This window comes from Leopardus geoffroyi, chromosome X, assembly GCF_018350155.1.
Source record: "Leopardus geoffroyi isolate Oge1 chromosome X, O.geoffroyi_Oge1_pat1.0, whole genome shotgun sequence".
NCBI lineage: Eukaryota > Metazoa > Chordata > Mammalia > Carnivora > Felidae > Leopardus > Leopardus geoffroyi.
In genome coordinates, this window is record NC_059343.1 from 128147459 (window position 1) to 128172745 (window position 25287).

Here is a 25287-nt window from a genome sequence, read left to right on the forward strand (position 1 = left end):
TTTGTACCCTTCACCCAGTTTCCTCCAAATGCTACATCTTAAATCATTGACAATACAACATGGAAACCAGAAAACTGACATTGATACAATGGGTGTCATTCTATGCCATTTTGTCACGTGTGTAAATATATGTGACCACCACAGTAGTCAAAATGCCGACTTGTTCCATCACCATATAGATTTGTCTCATGCTCCCTGTGTATAAGTCATGCTCACCCCGTCAAGCTTTGGCTCCAACTCCTGTTCTCCATCTCCCAGAACACAAGTGTATAAAAGTGTTTATAATTGTGCTTATATATTATAAGTTTGAGATACACTCCCAAGATGGGGGGTGGGGGGGTGACTGGATACACTGTTGCATGTTACTGCATGCATTGACATTACAATGTAATTACAATGTAATTGACATTACAATGACTCTCTGTTAAGAATTTACTAAACATCTTGTGTGCTCTTCACTGCTGTTGGAGGCGGGATTCCCTCAATGTGCAGTTGAAAAAAATGGGTTTAGAGAAGTTAAGTAACCTCTTTTTGCATCTAAAAATAAAAATATATATATTTAAAAAGTATTCTTTCTCAGATTTTTGTTGTATAGAAAGGATTATTTTGTTTTAACATAGTGATTTGCAGGAAAACAAATCAGCATTTTGTAAGATAGCAAAGCAGCAGCAGAAAGGGACAGTGTCTTATTTCTAAGTTGAGTTCTTGTATCAAATTAGAGCATCAGATAGAGTTATGGGAAATTTTTGTCTCTAGGACAAAGGAGGAAAATATTCTCTTGCAGTATATTTCTTGACACATGAGGAGACCAAAGTAGGGGTCTTTGTTCATTTGGTCTCTGAAACCACCCTAATTGCTATTGTTGATACTGGCAGGCTGCCAGAGACAAATCAAATGAGTTTTTAAAACCTTGTATTTCTTTTTCAAAAATGTGAGTATGATGGAGCTAGAGAGAGGATTGAAGATTTACTCACCTTGATAATATGAGTTCCAAAGATTTAGATAAGCTACTTTTCAGATAGCGCAGTGATAAGTATTTGAGTGATCAAACATTAGTAAGTTGGATTAAGAGGATGTAACTATTTACAGTAATGGAAGCCAAATAGAGTCTAGTTTTATTTTTTATTTATTTATATTTTTAAAGTTTATTTATTTTTGGGAGAGATAGTGCATGCATGCAAATTTGGGAAGGGCACAGGGAGGGAGAGAGAGTTTCCCAAGCAGGTTCCACGCTGTCAGCAAGGTCATGACCTGAGCCAAAATCAAGAGTCGGAACTTAACCAACTGAGCCACCCAGGTGCTCCTTATTTATTTACTTTATTTATTTATTAAAAATTTTTTAATGTTTATTCATTTTTTGGGAGACAGAGACAGAGCACAAGCAGGGGAGGGGCAGAGACAGAGGGAGACACAGAATCCGAAGCAGGTTCCAGGTTCTGAGCTGTCAGCACAGAGCCCAATGCAGGGCTTGAACTCAGACTGCGAGATCATGACCTGAGCTGAAGTCGGATGCTCAACCGACTGAGCCACCCAGGCGCCCCTTTTGTGTACTTATTTTTTTTAACAATTTTTAAAAATGTTTATTTTTTTGAGAGCGAGAGACAGAGCTCGAGACGGGAATGGCAGAGAGAGAGGGAGACACAGAATCCGAAGCAGGCTCCAGGCTCTGAGCTGTCAGCACAGAGCCCAATGCCGGGCTCGAACTCACAGACTGTGAGATCATGACCTGAGCCGAAGTCGGATGCTCAACCGACTGAGCCACCCAGGTGCCCCTTATGTACTTCTTTTTAAAGTAATCTGTACACTTGACTTGGGGCTTGAACTCACAACCCTGAGATCAAGAGTTGTGTGCTCTAGGGACTGAGCCAGCCAGGTGCCCCAAATTGATTCTATTTTTAAAGTTTATTTATTTATTTTTGAGAGAGGGAGAGTGAGGGTGCAGGGGAGGGGCAAAGACAGGGAGAGAGAGAATCCCAATCAGGCTCCATCCACGCTGTCAGTCCAGAGCCCAATGCAGGGCTTGAACTCACAAACTGTGAGACCATGATCTGAGCCAAAATCAAGAGTTGGACGCTTAACTGACTGAACTACCTAGGTGCCCCAATTCTATTTTTTTTTAAGTTTATTTATTTATTTTGAATGAGAGCGCGGGAGGGGCCAAGAGAGAGGGATAGAGAGAATCCCAAGTAGGCTCCCCGCTGTCAGCGTAGAGCCCAATGCAGGGCTCAAACTCCCAAACCGTGAGGTGATGACCTGAGCCAAAATCAAGAGTCGGACAGTCAACCAATGGAGCCAGCCAGGTGCCCCCTGATTCTATTTAAAAAAAAAAAACAAAACAAAAACTTTTGGCTTTAAACGGGAGGTCTGGGAGATTCTGGGCATTGACCTTATTTCATTCTTTTATTGATATTAAATTGGACTAGGTTTATTTTAAACCTCAGAATGCTTTCTGAGCCCATAAGCATCACAAATGTTGTTCCCACAAGTTGAAAATACCTTGACAGACACACAGGTTGGCTGAACTAACAGGTCGCCCCATGAGAGTTGTGGGCTGGTATCATTCCCATCCTCATATAACTGTTTGGCCTTCACATGTTGGTAAGTATTATGGGCTTGCAATGTTTATTATCTTTAGCAATCAGTATCATCTTTCCTTCTCCATTACATGAACTACAGTTGTTTTAAACCATACTTTATCCTTAAACAGCTGCCCTTGTCCATGACCCTGGGATCATAACGTGAGCAGGCACCCTGTCGTATTGTTTTTAGTAGAGCTAAAATTTCAGTACTCCATTTTGACTGTATTCATGAAACCACAACTAACTAAAACCTGACAATTGGCTGATACCTCAAAAAATTAAAATTGTAACTGAAAATTGCTGATTGCTGAATACCACTGTCCAGTACTCTCCCATTTGGAATACTCAAAGGTGTCAGGTGTGAAAGCTACAAAATTGAGGTTTAACACATATTCCATCCTAGCTGTTGGGGCTCTCAACCTACCTCCTCATCCCTCTAATCAGTGTAATGTAACAAAATTCTTATCTCTTTTTTTTTACTGCTTTTCCTGAGTCATGGTGATTTTTGGTGTCTACCTGACTCTTTTTTTTAAGGTTTTATTTATTTATTTATTTTGAGGTGGGGGGAAGGAGAGGCAGAGAGAGAGAGAGAGAGAGAGAGAGAGAGAATATGAATCCCAAGCAGGCTCCACGCTGTCAGATCAGAGCCTGACATGGGGCTCGAGCCCACAAACCATGAGATCATGACCTGAGCCAAAATCAAGAGCTGGACAGTGAACCGACTAAGCAACCCAGGTGCCCCAAAGGTTGTTTTCATAGCTATAAATGTAGTCCTGTAAAACCGTAATATCACTGAATAAATTCAGTGTTTGATTTTATCTAACTTCTACTCAAAAATAATTGCTATTTTCCTGCCACCCATTAACACTAAAATCAGATTTGCTTCTAATTTCTCCCATGGTAGTACCATCAGCCAGAAAGGAAGAAGTACCAACCATTAATGAAGGAAAGGTTAGACAGTATATATTCCTGAACAATATTGTCACTATGGTAATAAGTTAGAATGGAAAATTTTCTGGTAAAAAAAGAAACTCTAAGAGCTTAGGAAAAAAACTATCAGTCTCTGAACTGGAACACCCATTCAGAGACTGAGTTTTCCCCTCAGGGGCAACAGATCCAAGCTGTTAAACAAGAACCTAGGGAGGCATTTGCAATGTAGCAGTAAGAGCAGTAGGGCAAGTGACATCTTTACAGAAGGCAGTTAGGAAAACAAGGGTATTGCAGAATGTAACTGAACAAAAGAATCAGCTAAATAGTGAAAATGACTAAGGAACCAAATGAAAAGAATTTAACACAAAGTAAATTTGGAGACTAGAGCATTGAGGTCTTATCTTGAAAATAATATCTAACTGGGTAAGAAAAATGAATAAATAACAAAATGGAATAAAGTCTATGCTCAACGATGCTTTTAAGAGTGTTAATTTTCTTTCTAAACTGCAGATGGGAAGGTCAGAGAGTTATCACACCAGGAGAGTTGGGAACAGCAGCTTTGGATTCTGTTAGGGGGCAGGTCTGTTAGACTCTCATTTCAGTCACTAGTTGAGAGACTAGTTAAGAGATCTTCACTACAGAAAAGGGGAACATGTTATCAGAGTAGTATATGAAATCATGTATAAGTCATTCTGTCCCATGCTCAGCACAATAACAAAGATACCAAAGGATTTATCCATAGAACTCAACATGGAGAGAGCATGAGTAAATATTTAAAGTTGAATGGCAGACAGCATTGGAAGGATTAACAAGAACATTGAGGTCACAAAACTATAGGTAAAATTAAAGAAAAAAAATCATCTCCCAACTAAACTGGTGTTCACAATGACTAGATTGTTGTGTAATTCCAGAGCCTAAGGAATTGTGTAGATACAAAGATGTATAGGTCATCTCCAAATGGTTGTTCAAGAATTAAGTCAAGCAGGTGTCCTGTGTTAGCAAGTCCTGGAAAAAAATGAGTGATGATTTAAAGTATGTATAGTAAGTATGTTTAGTGGGAAAAATATTCCAAGCTACACTCAAGAATGACAAGTGAGAAGGAGTGAAATGAAAATATTTTTTCGTTAAGAGGTAGAGAGAGGGAGGTGACAATGGTGTGTGTGTGTGTGTGTGTGTGTGTGTGTATGAAGAATTTTAATGTGTTTTATGATAAAGTAGTATAATTAAAGTTCCAGTAGGTTAGAATGGTTATTACATAAATGATTATTCAACAAATTTATAGGATACCTGAATGGAACAATATAGTGACAGTTTCTGCTTGTTTGGGCCTTATGATTTTGTGGGGAAAAAACAGTTAAAGTACTAAAGGGGAAACAAAGAGTAACAACAATCAAGAAGAAATATAGAACATTTGTACCAGCAAAGTTTTAAAAATGTTTATTTATTTTGAGAGAGAGAGAGAGAGCAGGAAAGGGGCAGAGAGAGAGTCCTAAGCAGGCTCTGAGCTATCAGCGCACAGCCTGACGTGGGGCTCAATCTCACAAACCATGAGATTATGTACTGAGCCAAAGTTGGACAATTAACCGACTGAGCCACCCAGGTGCCCCAATACCTAATGTTTTGTATCCTTCATAAGAATTATGCCTGTAAGAATTTCCTCCAGAATAGTTCTACACTTCCATTCTTTATTGTCAAGTCTAATACATTCACTTCCCTAGAAGATGTCCATCAAAAGGATTATTCCAGGAGACTTTGCCTTTTTCCGGGGCTTTTCTTTCTGTCTGAGTCCCCTGGAAGAGATTATCAACTTTTGGGGGGCTAATTGAAGAGTCATTAATCTAATTTCTCTTATTTAATTGCAAACTTCCTAGAGTACTCTTCACTCACCTAGTAAAGTGTTCTGAATCTTGAGAGGACAGTGTGCTACCATTATCTTTAAATCTTCATATTTGTGAGATACAGCTTATTGACAGCAGATTTTTATCTTTATTTGCAGATGTTCGCACACAAGCTATGTACCAGATGATGGATCAAGGCTTTGTAGGACTTATTTTTTCCTGCTTCATAGAAGATAAAAACACAAAGGTATTGTGTGTGTGTGTGTGTGTGTGTGTGCAAGTGTGTGTGTAAAAACACACACACACACAGAATAGAGAAAAATCTTTTTGCAATTTCAATAGGGTGGCCAGGGAAGGTTTCAATGAGAAGGGTCATTGAGTCAGGACCTGAAGAAAGTGAGGGAGCAAGTCTTGTGGATTTCTTGGGGGAAGAGCGTTCCAGGCAGAGGAAATAGCCAGTGCAAAGACCCTGAGGTGAGTGCGGCATGTTCAGGGGACATCAAGGAAGTCAGTGTGGCTGCAGCAGAGTGAGGAAGACCGTGACCATATGTTCCAGTTTGCCTCTGTCAGTCCCAGTTTTACCCCACAATCCCAGTCTCCTATTTAGTTCACACCTTTCCTTCTTGGAAGTGTCCTGGTTTGGATAGTGACTCATTTGGTCATTCTGCAATGAAGTCTGAAAGATAACGGGGCCAGATCTTAAGAGGCCTTTGATTTCACTCTGATTTGGGAAGCCACTAGGGGGTGACTTTATGTTGTAATGGGATCTCTCTGGCTACTGTGTTGATAGTCGACTGGACGGTGGGTGCGGGCGGTGCACGGGGAGGGAGGGAGTGTGGAATCCATGACATCCATGAGACCAGGTAGGAAGATGCTGTAGTAGTCTAGGCAAGAGGTGATGGAGGTTTGCCCATGGGGGTAGGAGTGGAGGTAATGAAAAAGAGCCAGATTCTGCAAACATTTCCATGGCTAATAATAGTAACAAATGTTGCCATTTATCACCTATTGTATGGTGCCTGCTTATTAGGTGTTTTACATAAACATGCTCTAACCTTGACAATAGGTCTGTGAGGACTATTATTATGTGTATGGGTGAGCCAAGCTCAGAGAAGCTCAGTCAGTGGCTAGTCTTGCTAGTCTGTCTAGAGTGTTTCTTTTTGAATTAAAAAAAAATTTTTTTTTCAACGTTTATTTATTTTTGGGACAGAGAGAGACAGAGCATGAACGGGGGAGGGGCAGAGAGAGAGGGAGACACAGAATCGGAAACAGGCTCCAGGCTCTGAGCCATCAGCCCAGAGCCCGACGCGGGGCTCGAACTCACGGACCGCGCGAGATCGTGACCTGGCTGAAGTCGGACGCTTAACCGACTGCGCCACCCAGGCGCCCCTCTTTTTGAATTTTAGATTTGTAGGCTTGACCATGTGTCAGTTCAAACAAAAAGAAAATTACTATTTAATATTGTAGGAATGAATTTTGCCAAGACTATCAAATGTGTTGTGTCCTTTAGTATATAATTACATTGTCAGAATCTGTATTAATAATGAATATTCTTCATAAAATCACTCTTTTCCAGAAACATTAAAGTAACTTGAACTTTATACTTCATATGAAATGACTTTGGCTTTGTCATCATAAATTTATTTGTTGTCATTATAAATAGTTGAATAAGTTTGTCAGCTTCCAACAAAGCAGTTTGAGTGCTCTAGTTTTCCGTTTCTTGGTTCTCATGTTTATAAGTAGTTCTCTGCTGTCACATGAATGCATGTTCATGTTCATGTTGACTGAGTACACGATCCTGTATAGAAATTGATCGATGGCATATTCCATCTTCGGAAAGCCGTTTAACGCTCCTCTTCTGAGGGTCTGTAGATACCGCTCATGTAAGGATAGGAGTTTTAGGTTTGAATCTACTAAATTGCTATACCTGTTTCAATATTAATCCTTTTCTGTGTGATCTTTCTGTTTCTTTCTTTTCCTTTTTCTTTTGTTTTTAGACTGGCCGGGTACTCTACACTTGCTTTCAATCCATACAGGCCCAAAAGAGCTCAGAGTAAGTATGACAAACATGTATGTATGTATTGGTGGGTTAATTTTCATTCCAGGGAATCGATCGTTTAGTTTAATTTTATTTCTCTCACTAATAAGACACTAATAATTCTATAAATCTACTTATACCCATTAACATCTCTGTGAGGTGTTAGAATCTCTTTAGCATCTTGGATTTTAGGGATCTAGAATGCTAGGATCATATAAAAAGTCTGTTCATAGCAATTACGTCATGAGAGCCCTGTCCCACTTTTCCTTTCCTGAAGTTATTCGAAAATGAGTTACTACTTTTCCTTCCTCTTGTAAATTGTAAAACAAAGACTGAGTATGCAAACTATTATAGATTTCTTGTCTTTGCTGTGCCATAAACTTGCTTTCAGAATTACAGTATTTTATTTAAATGCTTGCATAGGTTAGTTCCTCATTTCAATTCAATTCAGCCTGAATTAGCAAATCTTAATACAATATGTCCTATATGCCAAGCACCATGGTACAGACTGAGGATGCAGAGATGGAAGCCAAGTTCATCATCTAATTGGGAGACAGAAGTAGACAGTCTTACATTTTTTTCTTATATTTGTCAATGTGTCGTTATAGCATTGTTTGAAAGAGCAAAGAATTGGAAAAAGTGGATGTAAGTGCGGAACCAAGGAAATAAATTATGATGCATCTAAATAATGGAATAATAAGCCATTAACAAATATGAGGAAGGTTAGGAGTAATACAGAAATATCTGCAATATACATTGTTAAATAAAAAAGAGAAGGTACAAGAATAGCATGGAGAGCCTGCCACTATTTGCGTAAGGGTATGGGAGAGGAGTATATATACACCAGCGCACTTGCTTGTAAATATATCAGATATCTGGAAGGGAACATGTCAGTCACCTCAGCAAAGAGGAAGTGGGAATGAAGGAGACTTCATTGGACCCTTCACTTAGCATACAGAAGTGTTACTTAGTCAAGAAAATTTAATTACAATTTTTTTTTATCAAAGTAATAGATGCATATGCATAAAAATATCAAATGGTACGGAAGAACATAATAGTCTCCCTCCTCAGAAGGAGCCACTGTCTCCTAATTTTGTTTTTAGTCTTGATGTTTGCTTTGATATATCTAAATAATATGCTTTTCATACTCTTTCTTGATTTATTACTATTAGATATTATCTGTTCTTATTAAGTTATCTTGCAGTCACAAGTGAGGATTTAGCCCCATTTCCATTTTCCCCAATGTAGTCATATTACTACTTTTTGTTCTGTTGGTTACTTTTCTAATCATGAAGTTTGTCCCTTTATTTATTCTGTCAACAATAGACAATATCTTTTGGCTCCCTATTGTTACTTGTAGTTTTACCATAAACCTTTGTATTTTCACAGTTGCAAACATCTATGTTCTGTGTTGTAACCATAATTGCATTTTCTGTGCTTTCTCTACTGTTGACTCCAAGAGTATAAAATAAAGTGTCTATATTATTATGATTATGTAAATATTCTTCCATGTACAACCAAGCAATGCAAAGTAGTATGATTCCATTTCCTTTCTTGTATAGTTTTTTGCTTTTTCATGGATTTTTGAATGGCTTCCCTCCTAATTTTTCTGCCTTTAACACCTCACTGAGTTCCAATTTGTTAGGACTAATATAAAAATCTTTGGAATCCCTGCTTTTGCTAGGATTATTCCCTGAAGCCCTCCATCTTCCTACCTTAGCCAAGGCTTATCCTGGGACTTTTGTTCATTATTCTCCTTGGTGAGATCCATTGTTGTCTGGATTTCATGTCATCTTTCTTGGTTCACTCTTTCTAAGAAAGGTATGCATTTGAGTCTTTTACCAGTGTAATGCTTGTTGTTTTACAGGGGACTTTTTTTTTCTCTGACAGCTTTTAGGAGCTTCTGTATTCTTGATGTTGTGGAATTTTCTGTGATATATCCAGAGTGTGGATATTCTATGATTCAAACTGTTGGACACTGTCAGTCAGACAGTACTTGTCCTGCCAGTAAGGGAAGTTCTCTGCTATTGTTTTCTTTTGTATCCCCAGATATAACCATGTATACCCAGTTCCTGGGAGGAGAAAATATTATTTACAATTCAGTGCCATCCCATAATTTAAAATTTCTTCAAGTGTAAATCAGTCTTTGGGGGATAATTTCTCATTCTTTCAGTTACTTCTCTTTCTCTCCATTTTGACTCTAGATGGCATTTGAAGTATTGGGAAAGAGAAGTAAATGCACTTATGCTATAGGGAAAGGAGACTTCCTGGTCTCATACTGGTTTTGGGAATCAGGGCATGAGTCCTTCTATTCATGATTAATGTTCACCTTCATTTATGCAATGTATTCCTCCTCTCTCGTGGACTTGAAGCCCCAACATAAGGAGATACCTTAACAGCTTCCTCTCCTATGACTTCCTTTCTCTATTCTATGATAATTCCTTCCCCTATTAGTCAGATATTAAAGCTCCTAGATTGTCAAAAGAACTCTTTTAACTCCTATTTTCTGTCTCTTTTTTTGTTGTTCTGATTTCTCAGGTATATTTGCGATTTTATCTTCCAACCCTTGCATTTTAGCAATTTAATATTTTTAACTTCTGAGCGATTTTTCTTTAGTGGTTATTCCTATTTCACAGTATCCTATTCTTGCTTTATTGATATATTGAAATGTTAAATTTTCTTCTGTTTTTTTTTTGTTTTTTCAGTTTCTGTTTATTTTTTATTATATTTGATATATTCTATAAACATTTTATGATTTATATTTTTATATCTTGCTTTTCATCCTCTTTTAATAACAAGGCAACATAACATGAGTGATAGCTCATTATTTGTGGCCTTAGCTTGTCAACAGGAAGCTTCATTTTAGGGTGAGTGGGTTCAGAGCCAGCCATTTTTCTGGTGGATCACTTTTAGGTATCTTGCTCTGGGATATCAATTTTAACAATTACCACAATCCCAGACAGTTTCTTCTATTAGGAGAATTCTTGCTGCTGCTGCTGCTGCTATTGCTGCTAATGATGATGATGATGATGATGATTTTGGCTTAAGAATGGAAGCCTACTTACTAGGTATTTTGTGTATACTGAGTCCCAATTGTGGAAGAGCACAAAAGGGGAGTAACTAGAGTCCCAAATTTCTGGCAGGAAGACCAAAAGGGTAGCTTCCAGGAAATTACACAAAGGTAGGAGTATGTTAAAGCCAACTTCATAAAGTTGTTTATAAATTTCTGGGCCCACTCGTGAGCCATGTGTGCATGGACCTGATCTTAATTAGCATAAATGAAAACTGGATTAACTGGTAGACCACCACATTGGTCCCATGCTAACCACTGGGTGGCAAACATGCAGGAAAGACCTGAAGAGCACTAGAAAGGCTCTGAAAATTGAACTGACATTGGAAACACAGCCCACTGTGGAAATTTCAACCCGAACTTAACTAGGCAGGTGCCCTGCTAAAACAAAGACAACATTCTCTGTAGACTATAAACAAGACCCAGTGTATCATTTTAAAAATATTCAAAATACGCAGGATGCAATTCAGAATTATTTGGCATGTGAAGAACCACAAAAGCCTCAACTTGCATGGAAAATGATAATCAACAGATGTCAACACTGAGATGACAGTGACGTAGGATTGATCTGGTAAATACTTTAAAGCAACTAGTATAAAAATGTTTTTGAAAATCACAACTTCTGCAACAAATGTTTAAGTAGAAAGTCTCAGCAAACAAATGCAAGACCTAAAGAAGCAAGCAGTCACTGAAATATAAGACTCCCTGGATGCACTTGATAGCACAATGGAGATGATAGAGGAAAGAGTAAACATTGATGATAGATCAGTAGAAACTATCCAATCTGAATAAGAGAAGAAAAAGATATTGACGAAAGTGAATAGAGAGAATGATATCAACAAAAATGGCAGAGTAGGAAACTTCAAATGTTCTCCACGAAAGCAGCAAATAATCTGGCAAAAGCTGTCAGAATCAACTTTATTGGAACTGTAGAAACTAATCAAAGCTTTATAGGAACCAGGCAAATGCTTAAGGAAAAACATCACAGTCTCACATTTAAGGAAATCTCTGTTGAGTCACTTGATGTCCACTAAGCTAACAGGACAGAAGTCTCAGTGGCTACACATAACAAAGATCGTGTAAAATTACTTCAAGAAAGTTATTAAACACACAAAATAAGATAAAATAAGCAGCAACAATAAACCCTGGGGAGGGTGTAGAATCTGATTTCCACAGTTACCACATTATAATATTCAAAACGTCCAGTTTTAAAAACAAAAAAAGCATTCAAAGAAACAAATTTTGGGCCATAAACAGGAAAAAAGGAATTAATAAAAACATTCCAGAAGGAAACCCAGACATTAGATTTACTAGACAAAAAGATTTTTAATCAACTGTTTAAAATATCGTCAAAAAGCTAAAAGGAAACCATGTACAAAGAACTAAAGGAAACCATGAGAATGTCAGAGGATATCAAACAGAATATTGTTGATGAGATAAATTATAAAGAGGAACCAAATAGGAATTCTGGAATGAGAAGTACAATAACTGAAATGAAAAATTCAATAGGTTCAATAGCAGATTTGAGAAGACAAAAAGAAAGAATCAATTGAGATTACTGTCTGAGGAGCAGAAAGTAAAAAGAATGAAGAAAATTGAACAGAGCCTAAGAGACCCACGGGACACCTTAAAACATTATCAATATACTCAAATAGGAGTCTCAGAACAAGATGAGAGAAAGGAGCAGAAAATATATATGAAGGAATAATGGTCAAAAACTCCCCAAATTTAATAAAAAGCATGAATCTACACACTTAAGAGTCTCAAAGGATTCCAAACAGGAAAAACTCAAGGAGATTGACATTGAGACATATTATAATCAAAGTGTTGGAAGCCAAAGGCAAAGAGAGAATCTGGAAAGCAAGAGAAGTGACTCTTACATACAAGGGATTCTTTTTTTAAAAAAATGTTAATGTTTATTTTTTGAGACAGAGAGAGAGAGACAGAGCATGAGCAAGGGAGGGGCAAAGAGAGAGAGGGAGACACAGAATCCGAAGCAGGCTCCAGGTTCCGAGCCGTCAGCACAGAGCCCGATGTGGGGCTCAAACCCATAAACCCTGAGATCATGACCTGAGCTGAAGTTGGATACATAACTGACTGAGCCACCCAGGTGCCCCATACAAGGGATTCTTAATAAGATTGAGAGGCAGTTTATCATCAGAAACCAGGGAGGCCAGAAGGTAGTGGGATGACATAGTCTAATATGCTGATAGAAAAAAAAAAGAACAACAAAACTACCAAGTAAGAATTCTGTATCTGGCAAAATTATCCTCTTAAAGTGAAAGAGAAATTGACATTCTCAGGTAAACAAAAACAGAGTATTTTTACTAGTAGGTCTGCCTTATAGGAATTGCTCAAGTGAGGCCTTCAGGCTAAAATAAAAGAACACTTAAAGGTTAACTAACTTGGATTTAAATTAAACAGTAAAATAAAGTAAAATGAAAGGACACTTGACAGTAACTTGAATCCACACAAAGAAATAAAGAATAGCAGAAAGATAACTACATAGTTTGATATAAACATCAGTATTAATGTATTAATTTTCACTTTGAAACTTCTGTTTTTATCCCTATAGGATTTAAAAGGCAATTACATAAAGCAACATTTACTAATCGGTTGATAGACAATACGTATAAAGAATTTTTAATAATTTTTAATAATAACATAAAAGGATGGGAATGGAGCTAGATAAGAGCAATGTGTATATGATTGAAACTAAGTTGGTATTGATTTCAATTAGGTTGTCAGAAAATAGGTTAATTGTAATTTCCAGGGCAACCATTGAGGAAATGTCTTTCTAATACAAAAGAAAGCAGTAATGGAGGTATTGAGGAACAAAAAAATACATGACATATAGAAAACAAATAGCAAAATGGCAGAACTCTTAATAATTATGTTAAGTATAAATATAAATAAACTCTCCAATTGAAAGACAACAGTTGTCAGAATGGATAAAAGAAAAATAACTATCTACAGATGACTCACTTTAGATCCAAAGGCAAAAGTAGTTTGAAAGTAAAAGAATGGGAAACGATATATGCAAATAGTAGTAATCAAAGAGAGCTGGAGTACCTTTGCTAATATCAGACAAAGTAGACTTTAAGATAAAAATTGTTACGAGACAAAGGAGGACATTACATAACAATAAAAGTATCAGTCCAACAAGAAGATAAAACAATTATAAATGTATATACACCTGACAAAAGGGTCCCAAAATATATCATGTAAACATTGACAGAACTAAAGGGAGAAGTAGATGGCTCAGCAATAGAACAACCAGAAAAAAAAATAATGAAACAGAACACTTGAACAACACTCTCAGCCAACTACACCTGACAGACCTATGTAGAATACTCCACCAAATAGTAGCTGAAAACACATTCTTTTCAAGTACACATGGGTTGCTCTCCACAGTTAAACTGCATGTTAGTCCACAAAGCAAGTCTCAATACATTGTAAAAGATTGAAATCATACAAAACATCTTCTACAAAAATAGAATGAAATCTGAAATCAGCTACATAAGGAAATGTGGAAATTTCACATGTATTTGGAAATTAAATATTCTTAAGCAACCAATGGGATAAAGAAAACATTACAAAGAAATTAGAAAATACTTTGAAAAGAAAATCACAGCATACCAAAATGTATGAGATGCACAAAAAAGCAGTACTGAGAAGGAAATTTATAGCTGTATAATAAAAAAGAAATCAGCCAGGAATTCCTGGCTGGCTCAGTCAGTAGAGCATGTGAGTCTTGATCTTGGGGTTGTGAGTTTGAGCTCCATTTTAGGTGTAGAGATTACTTAAAAAATAAAATTAAATTAAAATTAAAACAATAATAAATACCTCAAGTCATTAACCTCACTTTACACTTTAAGGAAAAAGTGTAACCTAAATACGAAGCAATTAGAAGGAAGGAAATCATAAATGTTAAAGTTGAAGACAAGATAAGGAATAGAAAAACAGTAGATAAAATAAAATAAACCAAAAGTTCTTTGAAAAGATCAACAAAATTGACGTATCTTTAGCTAGATTGAAAAAGAAAAATGAGAGAAAACACAAATAACTAAAATCTGAAATAAAAGCAGGCTACCACTACTGATCTTCCAGAAATAAAAAGGATTATAAGGTAAAACTGAACAATTGCATGCCAACAAATTAGATAGCCTAAATAAAATGGACACATTCCTAGAAATACACAAATTGCCAAAACTGGCTCAAAAAGAAAGAAAACTAGAGCAGACTTATAAAAAATAGATTGAATCAGTAGTCAAAAACCTCCTGACAAAGAAAACTCCCAAGACCAGATGACTACACTGGTTAATTCTGCCACACACTGAAAAAGAATGAACACTAATCCTTCTCAAAGTCTTCAAAAAATAGGAGAGAGTACTTCTCACTCATTCTTTGAGTCCAGCATTACCCCGATACCAAAGCCAGACAAAGATATCACAATAAAAAAAGAAAGAAAAAAATTACAAAGCAATATTCCTTCTGAATACAGATACAAAAATTTTCAGGGAAGTATTAGCAAACTGAATCTAACAGCAGATTAGAAGGGTTATATACCATGACCAAGTGGGATTTATCCCAGACATACAAGCAAGTTTTTTTTAATGTTTATTTTTGAGAGAGAAGAGAAAGGATGTGCACAAGCAGGGGAGGGGCAGAGGGAGGGAGACAGAGGATCTGAAGTGGGCTCTGCACTGTCAGTAGAGAGCCCAATGTGGGGCTCGAACCCACGAACCGTGAGGTCATGACCTGAGCCAATGTTAGTTGCTTAACTGACTGAGCCACCCAGGTATCCTACAAGCAAATTTTAACATAAAGTCAATTAATATATATGAAGGAAAAAACCCCACATGATTATCTCAGTTGGTGCAGAAAAGGTATTTGACAGATTCCAACACAGTTTCATAATAAAAACACTCAAAAAACTAGGAATTTAGAGGATACTCCTCAATATTTATGGACATTTAAGAAGACTCACAGCTAGGGGTGATTGGGTGGCTCATTCGGTTGAATGTCTGATTCTTGATTTCAGCTCAGGTCATGATCTCATGGTGGTGAGCTCAACTCTGCCTTGGGCTCCGTACTGTGCATGGAACCTGCTTAAGATTCTCTCTCTCTCTCTCTCTCTCTCTCTCTCTCTCTCTCTGAAAACAAAAAGCCTACAGCTAACATTTTACTCAGTAGTGAAAGAGCGAAAACTTTCTAAGATCAGGAACAAGAAAAGTTGCCCACTTTCACCACTGCTATTCACCACTGTACTGGTAGTGCTAGCCAAGACAATTAAACAAAAGAAATAAAAGGCATCCAAGTTGAAATAAGAAGTAAAACTATCTGTATTTGAAGATGACTTGATCAATATATATATATATATATATATATATATATATATATATATATACACACACATATATAATCAATCCCATACAAGTCCCCCAAAGCTATTAGAGATAATTAAAAAATTCAGGAAAGCTGTAGTGTTCAAAATCAATATACAAAAATCAGTTGTATTTCTGTACACCAGCAAGCAACAATCCAAATAGGAAATTAAGGAAAAAATTCCGTTTACAGTAGCATCCAAAATAATAAAATACTCAGGACAAAATTTAACCGAGGAAGAGGGAGACTTGTAAAGTTAAAAATAGAATACACTCCTGAAAGAAATTAAAGAACACCTGAATAAATCAAAAAGCATCCCAATGTTCATAGACTGGAAGATTCAATATCATTAAGGTGACAATACTTCCCAAAGAGACCAACATATTCAATACAATACCTATTAAAATTCTAATGGCCCTTTTTACATAAATTGGAAGAGATGATCCTAAAATTTATATAATAGTGAAAAAGAACAGAGTTGGAGGAATCACACTTCAGATTTCAAAACTTGCTACAAAGCTTCAGTAACCAAAACACTGTAGATCTGGCATAAGTATAGACCTATAAATCAGTGGAATAGAGTGGAGTCCAGAAGTAAGCCTGTATACCTATGGCCAATTGATTTTCAATAAGGGTGCCAATGTCATTTGATGAGGAAAGAATAGTCTGTTCAACAAGTGGTGCTGGGGCAACTGGATATCCATATCTAGTATAAACCAAAAATAACTTAAAATAGATCAATGACCTAAATAGAAGAGCTGAAACCATAAAACACTTAAATAAAACATAGGGGTAAATCAATACATTAGATTTTAGATGGAATCTTAGATATGACACCAAAGGCATGAGTAACAAAAGAAAACATCAAGTGGATTTAAAAAAATTAAAAACTCTTGTGCCTCAAAAGACATTATCAAGAAAGTGAAGAGACAAGCTACAGAATAGGAGAAAATATTTGCAAGTCATATCTATTATGGCTCTAGCATTCAGAGTATGTAAGGAAGTCTTACAACTCAACATCAAAATGACAAACAACCGAACTTAAAAATGGGCAAAAGATTTGAAAAGACCTTTCTGAAGAGGATGTACAAATGGCTAGCAAGTACATGATAAAATTCTCAACATCATTAGTCATTTGGAAAATGCAAATCAAGACTAAAATGGGATAGCATCTCACATTTGGCTAAGTTGAGCATAATTTTTTAAATGGAAAATAAGTTGGCAAAGGTGTGGAGAAATTGGGACCTTCAGATGTTGCTGGTCAGAATATAAAATATGGCCACTGTGGAAGACAGTTTGGTTGTTTTTCAAAAAGTTAAAAATAGAATTATCTTATGACTGAGTAATTGTATTCCTAGGTACATACCTAAAGGAATTAAAAGCATACACTCAAATATATGCATCGACATGAATATTCGTAGCAGCAGTATTCACAATAGCTATGAGATGGAAACAACCCAAATGTTCATCAACTGATGAATGAATAAGCTAAATACGGTACAGTTTTCCCTTGAACAGCATGTGGATTAAGGGTGCCAACTCCCCGTGCAGTAAAAAATTCATGTATAACTTTTGATTCCCCAAAATTTAACTCCTAATAGCCTACTATTGACAAGAAATCTTACTGATAAGTCAATTAACACATGTATATATATTATATACTGCATTCTTACAGTAAAGTAAGCTATGGAAAAGAAATTGTTAATAAAATCATAAGAAAGAGAAAATACATTTATAATACTGTAGTGTTTTTATAAGAAAAAAATCCTTATATAAGTGTATCAACACAGTTCAAACCATGTTGTTTAAGGGTCAACTGTATATCCATTGAAAGGAATGGATAGATTCAATGGAATATTACTCATCCATAGAAAAGGAATGAAGTGCTGAAACATGTTACAGCATGGAAGAATCTTGAAAACATTATGCTAAGTGAAAGAAGTGAAACACAAAAGGTTACCTATTATTTATTTATATGAAGTATTCAGAATAGCTAAATCCATAGAGACAGAAAATTGGTGGTTGGCATGTGCTGAAGGGAGGGAAGACTGGGGAGCAGGTATTTAATGAATATGGTGTTTTATTTTGGTGCAATGACATGTTTTGGAGCTAGTTAGGGGTTGTGGTCACACAAAATTGTGAATGTACTAAGTCCTGAATTGTTCACTTTAAAATGGTTAATTTTCTATGAATTTCATGTCAATTTTTTAAAATGGGCAAAGGACTTGAGTAGACATTTTTCCAAGGAAGATATATGAACGGCCAGTAAACACATAAAAAGCTGCCCAATGTCATTAGTCTTTAGGAAAATACAAATAAAAACCATAATGATTACATACTATTTCCTACCCAGTAGGTCAGCTATAACTTTTTAAATGGAAAATAACATGTCACCAGGACTGTGCAGAAAGTGGAACCCTGATGCATTGTTGTGGAAAAGTTTGGTGATTCCTCAACAATTTACATATAGAATTAACATATGTCCTAGCAATCTACTCTTAGGTTTATACCGAAGAATTGAAAACAAGTGTTCAAACAAAAAACTTGTACTTGAGTACTGAATAGCAGCAGTTTTCATAATAAAAATTAGAAACAGCCCACACATCCATCAACTGATAAATGGATAGAGAAAGTGTAGTGTATCCACACAATGGGAAATTTCGGTTATAAAAAGGAATGAAGCACTGATAAGTGCTGTAATATGGGTGAACCCTGCATACATGCCAAGTGAAAGAAGCCTGACACAAAAAGCCACATAGTACGAAATATCCAGAATAGGCAAATCTGTGGAGACAAAAAGTAGATTAGAGAGGAGAGACAAATAGAGAAAATATTTGTTCATTATCCCTGCCGTAAAAAAATCACAGGCTGGGTGCATTAAACAACAGAAATGTATTTTCTTACAGTTCTGGAGTCTAGAAGTCCAAGAGATGTTGGCAGGTTTGATTTTCTCCTTGGCTTGCAGATGGCTGGCTGCCTTCTCACTGTGTCCTCACCTGACCTTTCCTCTATGTGTACACACTCTTGGTGTCATTTTGTGTGCCCAAATTTCCCCTTCTTATCAGGGCACTGGTCAGACAGGATTAGGGCCTGACTTAATGGCCATGGTTACTTTAATCACCATTTAAAGGTCTCTCTCCTAATATAGCCACATTCTGTGGTCCTGGTCATTAGGGCTTCAACATATGAGGAGGAGGGCGGGGGCACAATTGAGACCATAACAGGAAGTGACTGCTTGATAGGTATGGGCTTTCTTTTTGGGGTGATGAAAATATGGAATTAGTGGTATGGTTGCAACAACATTGTGAATGTACAAAAAGTCACTGAGTCACACATTTAAAAATGGTTAAAGTGATGAATTTTATGTTTTCTGAATTTTACCTCAATTAAAACAAAGAACAGAGCCATGTCATTGTAGTCACAGAAGTAGAGTAGAAATAATATGGTGCTGAGAAAAGTCCACTCTCTGTACTGGAAATCTTAACCAGTGCAATAATGCAACAAATACAAGGCATAGACTGGAAAGGAATAAATAAATTAATCCCTATTTGCATAGGTCATGGTTGTTTACGTAGAAAACCCCAAGGAATCAAAGAAATTCCTAGAACTAATAAGTGAATGATGTCACAGAATACAGTGTGAATGGATAAAATCAATCATGTTTGTATATGCTAGTAATGTAAAATTAGAAATAAAATTTTAATGGTACCATTTATAATATTTCCAAAAATGAAATAGTTATGTATAAATTTATCAAAACATGTATCAAATGCTTATGCTGAAAACCATAAAACATTGAGAACGGAAATGAAAGAAAACCTAATTAAATGTAAATACATACCATCTTTATGGATTGGAAGACTCAACATAATAAAGATTTCATTTCTCAAATTAACCTATAGATTAAGAACAATAGTAATCAAAATTTCAGCAAGGTGTTTTTTTCTTTAAAGACAAATTGACTCTAAAATTTATATGGAAAAGCAAAGGAACTTACATAACTTAAACAATTTTGAAATGGAAGAATAAAGTTGGAGTAATTGCACTCCCCAATTTTAAGACTTGCTATGAAGCTACAATAACTGGTACTGGTTAAGGCATAAATACCTAGATCAGTGGAACAGAATGCAGTTCAGAAATAGGCCCACAGAAGGATGGCCAATTGATGTCATACAAAACCAAAAAAGCTATTCAGTGGAGAAAGGATAGCATTTTCCACAAATGGCATTAGACAATTAGACTACTGTCTACAAAATCATGTCAATCTAAACCTTCTATCCAACTTGATATAAAAAGGGATCATGTGTCCAAATAGAAAACATAGAAGTATGAAAGTTTTATAGGAAAAGAGCAAATCTCATGTTCGGTTTGCCAACAACTTATACATGGACCCAAAAGTATTTTCCATAAAGGAAAAATTCGATGAATGAGACTTCATCAAAGTTAAAAACCTTGCTGAGTGAAAGAAACTTTCAAGAGAATAAAAAGAGTAACTACAGAATGAGTGAAAATATTTGCAAATCACATAGGCATAGGTATACGAGTAGGCATAGGTATACTATACGGGCAGGATACGAGTATAAAGAGATACCATGAGGGAGTTTTTTAGGGTGGTTGATGGAAAATGTATGCTCATTAAAGTGGTTCCTGGAATCTATGTGTTAAAATTCTTTGTACTCCCTACACTTTTGACTATACGACAAAAGGAAATAAAAAAAGTTGTAAGTCATTAGTACATTTGTGACAAATAATTTGAAAATCCAAAGGAAATGGGTGATTTCTTAGGAAAATATACCAAAGTTGATTTCAAAATAGGAAACATATTTCCTGCGATTATCAGACCTGAGACCAAAAATGGTGATTAAGGATCTATGATTTTAAAAGGCATCAGGTTTATGTGGATGTACAGCTGAATTCTGAGTAACCTTTGAAGGATTGATGGTTCTCATTCAGTTTACACATCTTTCCAGACCATGCAGAAAGGTTAAACGCTCCCTAATTTTTTTAAATAACTAGAATAGTTTTAACACCAAAACCTGATTAGAGGTAGCATAGAAAAAGGAAACTACTGGGTGCCTGGCTCAGTCAGATAAACGTCCAACTTCAGCTCAGGTCATGATCTCACAGTTCGTGGGTTCGAGCCCCACGTCGGGCTCTGTGCTGACAGCTCGGAGCCTGGAGCCTGCTTCAGATTCTGTGTCTCCCTCTCTCTCTGCCTCTCCCCCACTCATTCTCTCTCTTGCTGTCTCTCAAAAATAAACAAACATTTAAAAACAAAAAGAAGAAAAAGGAAACTACTGACCACTATCACTTATAGGTGTAAAAATTCAGAATAAAATATTAACAAATCAAATATAACAGTGTTCATAGGGAATAACACAGAATGAGCAAGTTCAGTTTAATCTGGAAATACACGGTTCCTTCAGCTTCAGGAAATCTAAATGCAATGTACTTCATTATATCAACAGATTAGGGGAGAAAAACCATAGATACTGGGAAGACATTGACAAAAGTCAGGTTCTTGATGTGCCTCCTCCCATCTAATTTTCCCAACAACCATGTGCCCCCTTTTACTGATGAGGAAATGGGTTCAGAGACTGAGACTTGCTCAAATCTGGCATACAGGGCCATTGTAAATGTCACACATTAAGTTTTTGCCAATCTGACAGCCTAACAGTAAATAGAGTGCCCATCTGAGTTGCCCATTCATATCCCTGGCTTCATTTTCTATAGAGTTGTTGCATTTTTTTCATGCTGATTTGCATGATTTCTTTATACGTTTTGGAAATTTCATCCTCTGTCAGGTGTGTTGCAAATATTTACCTCCAGACCTACTTTGTTATTTTATTTATGCCTTTTGTCTCTCTTCTTTAAAAGAGAGACATTATTATTGTTCCCCAAGACCATAAATATAGGGTTAAGTTTTTTGTTTTATCATTTTGGTTTCATCTGGAACTTAACTTAGTTAACCTCTTGTAGTAAGATCTCTAGTTGTCCTCACATGACACCGATTTGTGACCACAAAGTAACCTGGGGAACAGGCAGTGGCTGAGGGCATGTGGCCTTAAGCCAGCCAGCCTTGTTTGAGTCCTGAAGCCACCTTTAACTAGGTGTGTGACTTTGGGAAAATATTGTGAAGCTATGACAGCTTATGGAGTGGGGATGGGAGAGTGGGAGCCACTGTGGCTTAGAAGTCCCGTGTCCACAATTAGGGACCCCTCCATTCTGTCCCCGTGCCAGGGACAGGGCCCAGGAACAAGAAGCGTGTGCACCTGAGCTTCAGCCATGGCTCTGACTTGTACCCTCCTAATCCAGGTGTAGGAAACCACCCCGGGCATTTTATCAGAAGCCAGGCCCACTTAGTCACACACTTGATGGTCAAGCTTTCTCAGGTTTCAAGGGGAACTGAACTAAAAACCTAATCTAAGGCCATTTCCTCACCTTGAAGGAGAAAGGATTTGGGAATCCTGTTTTCACAGTACAATTTCCAGAACAAGGAGGAGACAATACATGGCAGCAAAACCAGCAAATCTATACTATAGTAGTTCTCGTTAAATCCATAATTTTTGTTGCTTTTCTCATTGGTATGGACATACGTTTGAAAGTGGAATGGCAGACTCGAGTGGCAAACATCCCTGCTTTTTCGAACTCTAGCACGAGTACTTCCTTTGTTCTGTCAACTGTGGATGTTATGATTTTGTGGTAGACATCCTCTATTCCTTCATTAACTTAAGGAAATTTCTAGTTTGCTGAGAATTTTTAATCATGAATGTCTCTAGTTTAATCAAATGCCTGCTTGTCATGTCCTCAATTGACAATGAGGCTGTTTTCCCCTTTAGTTAGTAAAGGTAATGATTCACATGGAAAGCTTTTTTTTTTTTTTTTTTCTCAAAAGAGCAATTATGCAAAAAAGGCAAAATTACATTGAAAGCTTTTTAAACAGCAAACTGTTTTCACATTCCTGCTATAAGCCCCGCTTTACCATGATGTGTTGTTCTTTTGATACAAAGTAAATCCTGTTTGTTAATATTTGGCTTAAAATGTTACATCTATGTCCATAAATGAGAGTAGCCTAAAGTATTCTCGTCTTGGATTTCTCTTGTCTGGTTTTGGTTTCAGGATTATTTTATTAATTTATAAAATGAGTTGATTTTTTTCCCTTTTCTGGAAAGACAATATAGCATAATAAATAAGAACATGGCTCTGTGGCCACACGCTTTTGTTGGAATCCTGAGTTTCTACCATCTTGACTTCTAACACGGTAGGTTATTTTCTCCTGTTTTTGAATCGTTTGTAAATGGAATAATACAATGTGTACTCTTTTGTGCCTAGCTTTTTAATTATTATTTTAGAGAGAGAGAGTGTGCAAGCAGGGGACAGAGACAGAGGGAGAGAGAGAATCTTAAGCAGGCTCCACGTTCAATATGGAACCCAATGTAGGGCTCAATCCCATGACCCTAGGATCATGACCTGAGCTGAAATCAAGAGTTGGACGCTCAATCGACTGGGCCACCCAGGCATCCCTGTCTAGTTTCTTTCAACCAGTGTTGCTTATGAGGTTCATCCATGTTGTTACATGAAGCAATGCTGTGTAAGTATTCCATTGTATAAGTATATCACAGTGTATTCATTCTGTTATTGGGAGAGAGTTGCAGTTTTTAAAAGGCTCTTACCATTTGTACTGCTATGTATTGGCATTTCTGTCGGGTGCATACTAAGGAGTGGAACATACACGTATATGTTCAGCTTTAACAAATAACACCAACAGTTTCCCAAAGTCTCACTCCCAACAACAATATTGGAGAGTTGCTTTTTCCACATCCCTGCCAATAGTTGGTACTGTGTGTCTTATTTATTTTTGCCATTCTGGTGAGTGCATAGTAGTGTTGCTTTAGTAGCGGCTTTAGTTTACATTTTGTTGATCACTAATAAAGTTGAAAACCTTTCCACACATTTTATAGCATTTATACATGGATACGGTCCTTCGGTTATATGTGGATAGATTCCTTGGGTTAAGCCCTATGTTCATAGCCACAAAATTAAAGTCAAACAATCAGAATGTTTTTATTTAGGTTCATAATGGGTATATAAAAATTTATTAGGTTGTATCAGTCAAAATTACATTTGGTTGGCAACTAAGCACAAACTGCAAAAATAGTACCTTAAGTAAAGTTAAATTCTCCATCACAGAAGTAAACAGATAGACACTAAATGGTTGTTACTAGGGGCAACAGGCATCTTCTGTCTTGTTGCTCCATTTTACAGGGTCTCCAAATAGCCCAAGAAGGATGATAAGTTTTCAGGCTTACCATGATACTCTAAACGTCAAATGGGAGGAAGTTTTAAAAAAAGATCCCCTTCTTTTTAAGGAATCTTCTAGGTAGTACATATAACTTTTTTGTAAATGAGGCCTTTTGTGTACTAAGAAAGAGGATATTTAGAGCAGTTGCTTTTATACAGGATGTGTTGGAGGCAAATCAAGAAGTAAAAGCTGCAGTCCCTGCTGCTACATAGATTCTCACACGCACTGAGTAGTAAAGACTGCTGCAGAATTCAACCAGAAACTGTAAGGAATAAACATTGTGATAGGAAATATCAGGGATGTAGGAATTCATGAAAGGAAAAGGACAACCTAGACAGAAAGGGAGAAAATATAACCCAGGAGCAGAATAAACATTCAATGAATGAATGACTACATAATTGAAAGAATAAATGAACATTCTATTCAACCCTTTTTTCAGTTGAGAACGGCTTAAAGTTACACAATTCTGTGAGGGAGTTACTTTAATGTTTAATTGCTTATAATGATGGGTTTCACTTTGGGGGCTTAGTTCAAATACACACACACACACACACACACACACACACATATATGTAATCAGTTGTATACTTTGCATTAATAAACATCCTTTTTGAGTGGCACCAGGGTGGCTCAGTCGGTTGAGCGTCCAATGTCGGCTCAGGTCATGATCTTGCGGTTCGTGAGTTTGAGCCCCATGTTGGGCTCTGTGCTGACAGCTCAGAGCCTGGCGCCTGCTTCGGATTCTGTCTGTCCCCCCGCCACCCCCCACCTCCAAAACTAAATATTAAAAAAAGAATTCCTTTTTAAAAGAGACAAAACACATCCTCTTTGAAATCTGTACTCCTATCTTTCTCAAAAGGAATAAAAGTGGGATGTCCCCAGTTATCTTAAGGATCTTATAAGCCGTTAATTAATGGCTTATAAATGTCCCAGTTACACCAGATCCTCCCTCCCCTAAATGCAACATGCCTGAAGCCTATAGGTATTGCATATCTAGAGATAAAGCCAACCTCCCACCATACAGAAACATGATAATGAAAAAATAACCTTAAAAACAACACCCATTCATCTTTGTGATATATCCATGAGGGTAGCTACTGCAAGAAAAGAATACTACAGGTGAATATCCCTAATGAACAGGGATA

General features: G+C 36.8%; 1 protein-coding gene across 4 annotated transcripts in view; it reads left to right on the forward strand.

Annotated features, from left to right (window-relative positions):
* The window catches only part of BRCC3 (BRCA1/BRCA2-containing complex subunit 3), a 63181-nt gene that overhangs the window by 7280 nt on the left and 30614 nt on the right, over window positions 1-25287 (forward strand). For 3 of the 4 annotated variants that reach the window (XM_045470582.1, XM_045470585.1, XM_045470586.1), the window contains 3 exons: window positions 2511-2598; window positions 5506-5594; window positions 7342-7397. In XM_045470582.1, the coding sequence (XP_045326538.1) occupies window positions 2511-2598; window positions 5506-5594; window positions 7342-7397 (233 nt within the window). The remainder of the gene's footprint in view (window positions 1-2510; window positions 2599-5505; window positions 5595-7341; window positions 7398-25287) is intronic. The other variant, XM_045470583.1, reaches the window with a different exon arrangement.